Source organism: Sapajus apella, unplaced genomic scaffold (genome assembly GCF_009761245.1).
Source record: "Sapajus apella isolate SASKATOON/1434 unplaced genomic scaffold, GSC_monkey_1.0 scaffold88, whole genome shotgun sequence".
In the NCBI taxonomy this organism is placed as follows: domain Eukaryota; kingdom Metazoa; phylum Chordata; class Mammalia; order Primates; family Cebidae; genus Sapajus; species Sapajus apella.
Window position 1 is genome coordinate 5,131,212 of NW_022437028.1, and position 9,731 is coordinate 5,140,942.

The following is a 9,731-nucleotide window of genomic DNA, read 5'->3' on the forward strand; positions in this document are numbered from 1 at the left end:
GCTCGAACTCGGTTCACCGCAACCTCCGCCTCCCGCTGCTGCTCAGTACAGTAGCCACTAGCCACAGGTGGCTACTTAACTTATTAAAATAAAATTTAACATTCCGTTCCTCAGTCACGCTGGCTACATTTCAAATACTCAACAGCCACACATGCCTAGTGACTACCCTATGGAACAGCACGGATTATAGGACATTTACATCATCTCAAGAAGTTCTACCGGACACTGTGGCCTAGGCCTTGGCGAGTTTTACCGGACAGCATCGCCTAGACCCAAGACGTGTTCTAAAAAATGAAGGCTGGCCGGTTGTGGAGGCTCACACCTATAATCTCATCACTTTGGGAGGCCAAGGCGGGAGAATCGCTTGAGGCTAGGAGTTTAAGACCAGCCTGGACAACATTTTTTGTCTCTACAAAAACTACAAAAATTTAAAAAAAAAAAAAAAAAATTAGCCTGGCAAGGTGGTGTGCATCTGTTGTTCCAGTTACTCGGGAGGCTGAGGCAGGAGGATGGCTTGAGTCCAAGAGTTCAAGGCTGCAGTGAGATATGGTTGAGCCGCTGCACTCGAGCCTGGGCAACAGAGTGAGACGTTGTCTCGTAAAACAAAACAAAGCAAAATAAATAAATACAAATACAATATAAAAGAGAGGGTGAATCCTAGGCCCCTCGCCTGCCCGTAAGAATTCAGGGACTCCCCAGTGCCTACAAGCCTCATGCTTTTAGGAAGCATAAAGGGCTTCGGGAGGCAGGAGGGCAGTCGGAGTGGGACAGCGGAGGGGGAGGCCGGGGCCAGACCCCGGAGAAGCCCCTAAACCAGCACAGCAGGAAAATGTCTCAGCAGTCCCGGCTCTTCCCAGGCTGGAGGAGGGCCACAAGCCTTGAGCTCATTGGCTGACGGTAGGGGGCGGACTGCCAGAGCCTTCCTTTGATTGGCTAGTTTCTCTTAGCGGAAAGCCAATCGTTGCGGGCAGGCGGTGAGGGCGTGGCCGGCCTCGGCGTTCAGGCCCCGCCCCGAGTCCCGCTGCCCACCCACGCCAGGCGCGCTCCATTGGCGGTGAGTTCAGACTCAGGCCTCCTTCGAGACCCTTTCGCTCCGCATGTCGCCCACTTCCGACCCTCTCCCCGTCAGGGGGCGGGAAAGAGCAGGGCCTTCCTCCAACTGCGGGGCGCCCCTCTCCCCCACCCTGCCCTTCCCCCAGCCCTGCAGCCCGAGTGTAAATGTCCAAACGCGCCCTCTCTGCGTTCCGTGTCCCCCTCTGGGGTAGGGGTCGGATTAGGGGTCGCGCTGGTGGCCTGGCAGCCTCCTCTGCGGTGGGAGGGGGAAAGGAGGGGTTGGGCGATTGAGGTGGACCTCAAGACAGGGCAGCCGTGACCCCGCAGGAGCATGGCCCAGGAGGAGGCTGGGAGCCTGCCCGAGGTGCTGGCACGTGTAGGGGCTGCTCATGGCATCCCCGACCTGGCCCAGAAGCTCCGCTTCTATGACCGCTGGGCTCCGGATTACGACCAGGTAAACCCATCTGGGTCCTTGCCTCCCCAAGACCAGCCTCCATTTCTCTACCTGTAGAGTGAGGAATCAGCCTTGAACCCCTGAGGCCTGGTTAAGAACCCTACGGTGCTGCCCCTTCCGGACCCGCCTCACAGCTCAGGATTGGCAGTCCCATCAGGGGCCATCACTTCCCTGGGGGCTGCCTGGAGGAGGTGCTATTGAGAAGTCACTGTGGGGCCGGCTCGCAGGCTCACGCCTGTAATCCCAAGCCCTTTGGGAGGCCGAGGCGGGCAGATCACCTGAGGTCAGGAGTTTGAGGCCAACATGGTGAAACCCTGTCTCTACTAAATATACCAAAATTAGCCAGGTGTGGTGGCGGGCGCCTGGTAATCCCAGCTACTTGGGAGGCCAATGCAGGAGAATGGCTTGAATCTAGGATGCGGAGCACCAGCGACAGAGGGAGACTCCATCTCAGTATAAAAAAAAAGAGTGGCTGGGTGCGGTGGCTCACACCTGTAATCCCAGCACTTTGGGAGGCGGAGGCAGGTGGATCACCTGAGGTCAGGAGTTCGAGACCAGCCTGGCCAGCATGGTGAAACCCCATCTCTACTAAAAGCACAAAAATTATCTGGGCGTGGTGATGCACACCTGTAGTCCCAGCTACTTAGGAGGCTGAGGCAGGAGAATCACTTGAACCTGGGAGGTGGAGGTTGCAGTGAGCCAAGATCACACCACTGACTCCAGCCTGGGCGAAAGACCAAGACTCCATCCCCCACGCACCACCCCCCCCAAAAAAAGGAGAGAGACAAGTCACTGTGGACTCAGCAGAGAGAGCTGCCTTGACCAGGAGGGAAGGTCCCTGGAGGGCTGATCCACCATACAGTGGGCTGGCAGCTAACTCTCCAGTCCTGGCCCCTTAGCAAGGGGAACCACCTCATGCCTGGGCATCCACTCATGCCAGCCCCAGCCAGTCTTGATCCCCCGACACACACAGCTTAGCCTGGCAGATTCCAAGACCACCCCACAAGGGAGATCCCCCAAACCCTGGGGCACCGGTGTTGTAGGCGCGGCACTCTTTCCCCAGGATGTGGCCACCCTGCAGTACCGCGCCCCCCGCCTTGCAGTGGACTGCCTCACACAAGCCTTTCCAGGCCTGCCCCACAGTGCCCTGATCCTGGACGTGGCCTGTGGCACAGGCCTAGTGGCTGCCGAGGTGAGGCTCTTCCAGATCCCCTGCCTGCTCCTTAGCCCCACACTTCCTCAAATCTCCCCCTGCCTGTGGCCCCAGAACCCTCCCCCACACCTGACTCACCGTTCCAAATGCATGAGACGGGACCAGGCACGGTGGCTCCCAACTATGATCCCAGCACTTTGTGGGGCTGAGGCAGGAGGATAATTTGAGGCCAGCCTGGGCAACATAGCAAGATCCCTGTCCCTACAAACAAATTTAAAAATTAGCCAGGCAGGGTGGTGCAGGCCTGTAATCCCAGCTACATGGGAGGCTGAGGTGGGAGGATTACTTGAGCCCAGAAGTTCAAGGCTGCAGTGAGCTATGATCACGCCACTGCATTCCAGTTTGGGCGACAGAGAGAGACCTTGTCTCAAAAAATTTAAAAAACAAACACATGGGCCACATTCAGTGCAGAGTCCACTGCCCTCCCAAGGTGCAGGGACCCAGCGGGGAAGTGGCAGGTGTGAACCGTGACTCAGTCTCCCAATCCCGCCCCAGCTGCAGGCCCGGGGCTTCCTCCAGCTGCATGGGGCGGATGGGAGCCCAGAGATGCTGAACCAGGCCCGGGCCCGCGGCCTCTATCAGCGCCTCAGCCTCTGCACCCTGGGCCAGGAGCCTCTGCCCAGCCCCGAAGGTACTTCCTCTCCCACCCCAACACCCCAAGGCCCACCCTCACAGAGCCCTTTCCCTTGCCTATCCTCCGTCCCCCTCCCACACTGAACCCCCACCCCTCACTCAACCCTGCACCCCACAATCTGATTGCAGCCCAGGACTGGGCCATACTTATCCTCCAGGGGACCTGGGTCCTGCAGATGTGGGCAGTAGCTCTGTCCCTCCCCTAGGGTGCTCTGAGGCCACACCACAGACAAAGCACCTTCCGAGCATCGCACCATGTCCCGCCCCCCACTCCCCCCACACACAGGAACCTTCGACGCGGTGCTGATCGTCGGTGCTCTCAGTGATGGCCAGGTGCCCTATAGTGCGATACCTGAGCTCCTACGTGTCACCAAGCCAGGTGAGGAGCAGCCCAGCCAAGCACCCTCCATCCCCGCCACCATACTCCTTCCCCTCTGCTCAGCACAGACACAGGCCCCAGAGCCCCTCAGGCCAAGCGAGGGGCAGCGTCCTGCCCAGGGTCACACACAGCCTAGCCTAACATCCAGCCACCAACAGTGGACCCAGGCAAACAGCGGGGCAGACAGGTGGCCAGCTCGGCTCTTATCCAAGGGCAACCAGGAGCAACTCCACCCTCCTGCAGCCTTCATTTCCCGGCCTGGGAGCCAGGTGTTATAATAGCACTGCAGTAAGAATCGGGTGACATCCTGTCTCTAAGACCTTTGCTTCGGTCCTGGCCCACAGTGAGGTCTCGGTTCTGTTCCCTCCTCTCCCCGCTTCCTCACTCCTTCATGGATTGCCTTCAGGCATCTCATTCTCTTTCCTGGTCTCAGTTTCCTCATCTGGGAAATGGGGCTGCTCTGGGGAGATGATTGCTGTGGGCACTTTGTAAACTGCACAGTGTGCTGCTGTGGAAGCAGGTGTATCTCCATCTCCTGCTGTGTTCTTGCTCGGCTCTGTGCTTCCCTCTGCTCTGGGCAGAAGGCTCAGACCCTGCCCTCTGGGCCTTGATCTCAAACCCACTGTGGCCCGGGAAGGAGCCAGAGAGGACAGGGCCTGGTTGGAGGTGGATCCACAAAAGTCGTGAGTGATCATTGCTCCGAGAATTTATTTATTTAATTTGAGACAGAGTCTCACTCTGTCCCCGAGGCTGGAGTGCAGTGGCGAAATCTCGGCTCACTGCAACATTCACCTCCCAGGTTCGAGCGATTCTCCTGCGTCAGGCTCCCAAGTAGCTGGAATTACAGGAGTCCACCACCATACCCGGCCATTTTTTGTATTTTTAGTAGAGACAGGGTTTCACCATTTTGGCCAGTCTGGTCTTGAGCTCCTGACCTCAAGTGATCTTCCCGCCTTGGTCTCCCAAAGTGCTGGGATTACAGGCGTGAGCCCCTGTGCACGGCCCTACTCCAAGAATTTAGAGAGGCATTTCAGAGACCAGGTGAGGAATCCACGTCGCGCGCAGCCTAAGACAGAAAGGAGAGGGGCTGAGCGTGAGAACCAGGAGGCGCTGGCTGGCTGCAGAACAGGAAATCGGAGAGGTGAAAACGCTTCCTCTCCCTCCCCTCTCTGCATCCCCTGCCAGGCCCAGCAGAGGCTGTGGCTAAGCCTGGGCAGGTCTGGGCAGGCATCGGCCTCTGGGGAGTCTTGAAGGCTGACAAATGCAGGGACACGGATGGGGTCAGCTGGAAAGGTCAAAGTTGGGCCCAGGAAGACAGGAACTTTGTACTGTGCGAAGCAGCCAGGACCAGACTTCCTAGCCCAACGTGTGCCTGCTAAGCCCTTCAGCCGGCCAAGCCCCGTTGCCTGCCCATGGGGGACAGTCTCCCCTGCTCCGGAGCCTCTCCTCTCACCGTGCTCCCTTCTACCAGCAGCGCCCTGCTTCTCCTTACTCCCTCCTCCAGGAAGCCTTCCCAGACCAGTCATTGGGTCTTCCCCATCTCTCTTTCTCAGTGTACCTGAGGCCACCATGGGCACACTATAGGTGCCTGGACCTGAGGTGACAAGGCCATTTAGCCAGCACTTACTGTAGGCCACTTTACCACACACCAGCCTTCCTGTGATATAAGATAGTCATCCTCTCCATGCCAGGTGGGAAACTGAGGCCCAGAGAGGTGAAGGGGCTAGCCCAAGATGCACAGCACACGTGGGGGCTTTCTTCCTGTCCATTCAGACAGTCAGGTCCTCCGGCAGAGGTGTGGGTGAGTGGAGAGGAGGGTGTCTTCTCAGTCCAGGAGATGAAGTTAAGAATTCCCTGCCAGGCACGGTAGTACACACCTATAATCCCAGCATTTTGGGAGGCCAAGGCAGGAGGATCACTTGAGCCCAGGAGTTCAAGAGCAGCCTGGGCAACATAGCAAGACCCCATCTCTACAAAAAAAATTTTTTTAATTAGCCAGGCATGGTGGTGAGCACCTGTGGTCCCAGCTACTCAGGAGGCTGAGGTGGGAGGATTGCTTGAGCCCAGGAGTTGAAGGCTACAGTGAGCTATGGTTATGCCACCGCACTCCAGCCTGGGAAATAGGATGAGATCCTCTCTCAAGAAAGGAAAACAAAAGGGCTGGGCATGGTGGCTCATGCCTGTAATCCAGGCACTTTGGGAGGCTGAGGCAGACAGATCACCTGAGGCCAGGAGTTCAAGACCAGCCTGGCCAACATGGCAAAACTCCATCTCTACTAGAAATACAAAATAGCCACACATGATGGTGGGTGCCTGTAATCCCAGCTGCTCGGGAGGCTGAGGCAGGAAAATCACTTGAACCTGGGAGGCAGAGGTTGCAGTGAGCTGAGAGCTTGCCACTGCACTCCAGCCTGGGTGACAGAGCAAGACTTGGTCTCAAAAAAAAAAAAGAAAGAAAAAGAAAAAAAAAAGGAATTCCTGATGTAAAAGACACAGAAAGACTGCCCTGGGAAGGAAGCTGGAAGAATTTCTTACCTTGAAGGGACAACCCTCACCAGCAGAGATGGCCCGGGACTGTGGCCCCTGCCCCTCCCCCACCTCACCTGCCCCTCCCCCACCTCACCTGCCCCTCTCCCCCAGGTGGGCTGGTGTGTCTGACCACCAGGACCAACTCGTCTAACCTTCAATACAAGGAGGCTCTGGAGGCCACCTTGGACAGCTTGGAGCAGGCTGGGGCGTGGGAGCGCCTGGTGGCCCTGCCTGTGGACCGCTGGGAGCTGGCTACCTCCGAGCTGGAGGTGGTACCTGGCACCTCTGCCAAGGATGGCTTCATCTCCGGCATCGTCTACCTGTACCGAAAGCAGAAGGCAACCCAGGCTGAGGAAGTGAGATCCAGCCCCTAGCCCCCAGCTGTCCCCTGATTCTATGTGGCCTTAGCTGGGCCCTTCTGATGGGCCTCCTCTGCCTCCCTTGTAAAATGGGACCGCCAAACCAACCCTGCCCCTCAGAAATGCCCTGCCTATTAAATGAGCTCCCAGAAGGGGCAAAAGGACTCACAGCTCTGCAGTTCTCTAGCCTCAGAAAACCGTGACATCAGGCAGGGCGCGGTGGCTCACACCTGTAATCTCAGCACTTTGGGAGGCCAAGGCGGGCGGATCACCTGAGGTCAGAAGTTCCAGACCAGCCTGACCAACATGGAGAAACCCCGTCTCTACTTAAAAAAATACAAAATCAGCCTGGCATGGTGGTGGCGCATGCCTGTAATCCCAGCTACTCGGGAGGCTGAGGCAGGAGGATTTCTTGAACCCGGGAAATAGAGGTTGCAGTGAGCCGAGATCATGCCATTGCACTCCAGCCTGGGCAACAAGAGCAAAACTCCATCTCAAAAAAAAAAAAAAAGAGTGACATCAGTTCCTGTGGGTTCCAGAGTCAAGAAGTGGCAGGTTGTGGTGGCTGAAGCCTATAATCCCAACACTTTGGGAGGCCAACACAGGAGGATTACTTGAGATCAGGAGTTCGAGACCAGGCTGGGCAACATAGTGAGACCCCCCCCATCTCAAAGAAAAATTATAAAAATTAGCACTTTGGGAGGCCGAGGCGGGAGGATCACTTGAGGTCAAGAGTTCAAGACCAGCCTGGCCAACATGGTAAAACACTGTTTCTACTAAAAACACAAAAATTAGTTGGGCATGGTAGCACATGCCTGTAATTCCAGCTACCTGGGGGACTTACAGGAGAATTGCTCGAACCCAGTGGGGGTGGAGGTTGCAGTGAGCTGAGTTCATGCCACTGGGTGACAGAGCAGGACTCTCAAAAAAAAAAAAGAAATTGTAAAAATTGGCCAGGTGCCATGGGTGCATGCCTGTAGTCCCAGCTACTCAGGAGGCTGAGGGGGGAGGATTGCTTGAGCCTGGAGGTCATGGAAGTGGTTACGGGGAGCTTTGATCATGCCACTGCACTCCAGCCTGGGGACAAGACCCTGACTGTAAAAAAAGAGAAGAGGCCTGGTTCAGTGGCTCGCGCCTGTAATCCCAGGACTTTGGGAGGACGAGGAGGGAAGATGACAAGGTCAGGAGTTTGAGACCAGCCTTACCAACATGATGAAACCCCATCTCTACTAAAAATACAAAAATTTGCCAGGCATGGTGGCAGATGCCTGTAATCCCAGCTACTCGGAAGGCTGAGGCAGAAGAATCGCTTGAACCTGGGGGGCGGAGGTTGCAGCGAGCCAAGATCGTGCCACTGCACTCCAGCCTGAACGGCAGAGCAAAAACTCTCTAAAAAAAAAAAAAAAGTGACAGAGAAAAAAAGAAGTGACAGAGAGCCCATGAGCCCTCCCGAGCCCTCCCTGAGCCAGGTATTGGGTCGCTCCTTCCAGGGTGCTGGGCCCGTTCACCTCTAACTTATTGACAAGAAAATGAAGCCTGAGCCACCTTGGAACATGCACAACGGTGTCAGAGCAGGGACCCAAAGCCGAGGCCAAGTCCAAGGGGTTGCTGAGACCCAAGCCCTGTCCTGGACTCTCCCCCACCCAAATTCAGAGCCCAAAGTCCCAAGCTGCAGGTCTGGGGCTGGGCCACACTCCATTTCCTCATCCATCAAGGGATCGGAATGCCAAGCTCTGGGTGTGGCTTGGAGGCTGCCCTTCAGGTGAAAGGCATTTGGTGACCAGCAGCACCTCGGGGGGTGTCAACAGGGCTGATGATAATTTCTCCGTCAGAGACAGTAGGAAGACTTCATGGGGAAGGAGGCTCTGAGCTGGGCTTTCAGGACAAGCAGGATCCAGAAGGGTGGAGAAGGGAAAAGGGACATTCCAGGCGCAGGGACAGCCTGTGCAAAGGCTGGGAAGTGGGACCTGTCGGGTGACCCAGCAAAGAGGAACAGACCAGCCTGGCTTCCCAGACAAAGCTGGAACAGCGGGGTGGGGCGGCAGGTGGCCCATACCTCGGAGCTGGGAGCCCATGTGGCTTCCCTTCTGGGGTACCCAAACCTTCCCTGGGGTTCCGGGCATACACTGTTTCCTGTATATGAGTTTACCCTCCAACCAAAGAAGGGCCCCCCACCTGGACAAGGTGATGCCTTGGGGGCCCATTTCAATGTTGTTTTTTTTTTTTGAGACCCTGTCTTGCTCTGTCCCCCAGGCTGGAGTGCAGTATCATGATCTCGACTCAGCCTCCGCCTCCCGGGTTCAAGCGATTCTCCTGCCTCAGCCTTGGGTGAGCTGGGACTACAGGTGCCCACCACCACGCCCAGCTAATTTTTGTATTTTTAGTAGAGATGGGGTTTCACCATGTTGGTCTGGCTGGTCTCACTTACCTGACCTTGAGATCTACTTGCCTCAGCCTCCCAAAGTGCTGGGATTACAGGCGTGAGCCACCGCACCTGGCCTCAATTTTTTTTTAGGTGATAGCTTGGGGGCCCATTTCATCGTTTTTGTTTTTTTTTTTTTTTTAATTTTAGGTGATACTGTGGAGGCCCATTTCAATTTCTTTCTTTCTTTTTTTTCTTCTTTTTTTTTTTGTTTTCAATTTTTTTCTTAAGTTGATACCTTGGAGGCCCATTTTGATTTTTTTTCTTTAAGACATAAGTTCTCCATCTTGTCACTCAGGCTGGAGTGCAGTGACGTCATCAACGCTCACTGCAGCCTCAAACTCCTGGGCTCAAGCCAACCTCCTACCTCGACCTCCCAAGTACAGGGATTACAGGCAGCACGCCCAGCTCATGTTTTTAACTTTTTGTAGGGATGGGGCCACTGTGTCGCCCAGGCTGGTCTCAGACTCTCGCCTCAAGCGATCCTCCCACCTCCACCTTTCAAAGTGCGGGGATCACAGGTGCACACCACCACGCCCGGCCCAGCTTCCATTTCTCACCATTCCCTGAATCTCGTACGTGCTCATGTCCCGGCCACAGCCCAGTGGTCCTGCTCCTCACCGACCCCCTGCCCAGGCCTCCAGCCCTGCCCCACCCACCTCCGCAGCAGAAATCGGAGACAATACAAC

General features: G+C 56.1%; 1 protein-coding gene across 1 annotated transcript; it reads left to right on the plus strand.

The window, feature by feature from the left end:
* Positions 1 to 1,021: 1,021 nt before the first annotated feature.
* Positions 1,022 to 6,861, plus strand: METTL27 (methyltransferase like 27). The gene is given in 6 exon segments (XM_032254955.1): positions 1,022 to 1,507; positions 2,571 to 2,699; positions 3,216 to 3,351; positions 3,640 to 3,732; positions 6,373 to 6,493; positions 6,495 to 6,861. Coding segments are annotated over 6 exon segments (729 nt in total). The 5' UTR covers positions 1,022 to 1,384; the 3' UTR covers positions 6,622 to 6,861.
* The last annotated feature ends 2,870 nt before the right edge of the window (positions 6,862 to 9,731 follow it).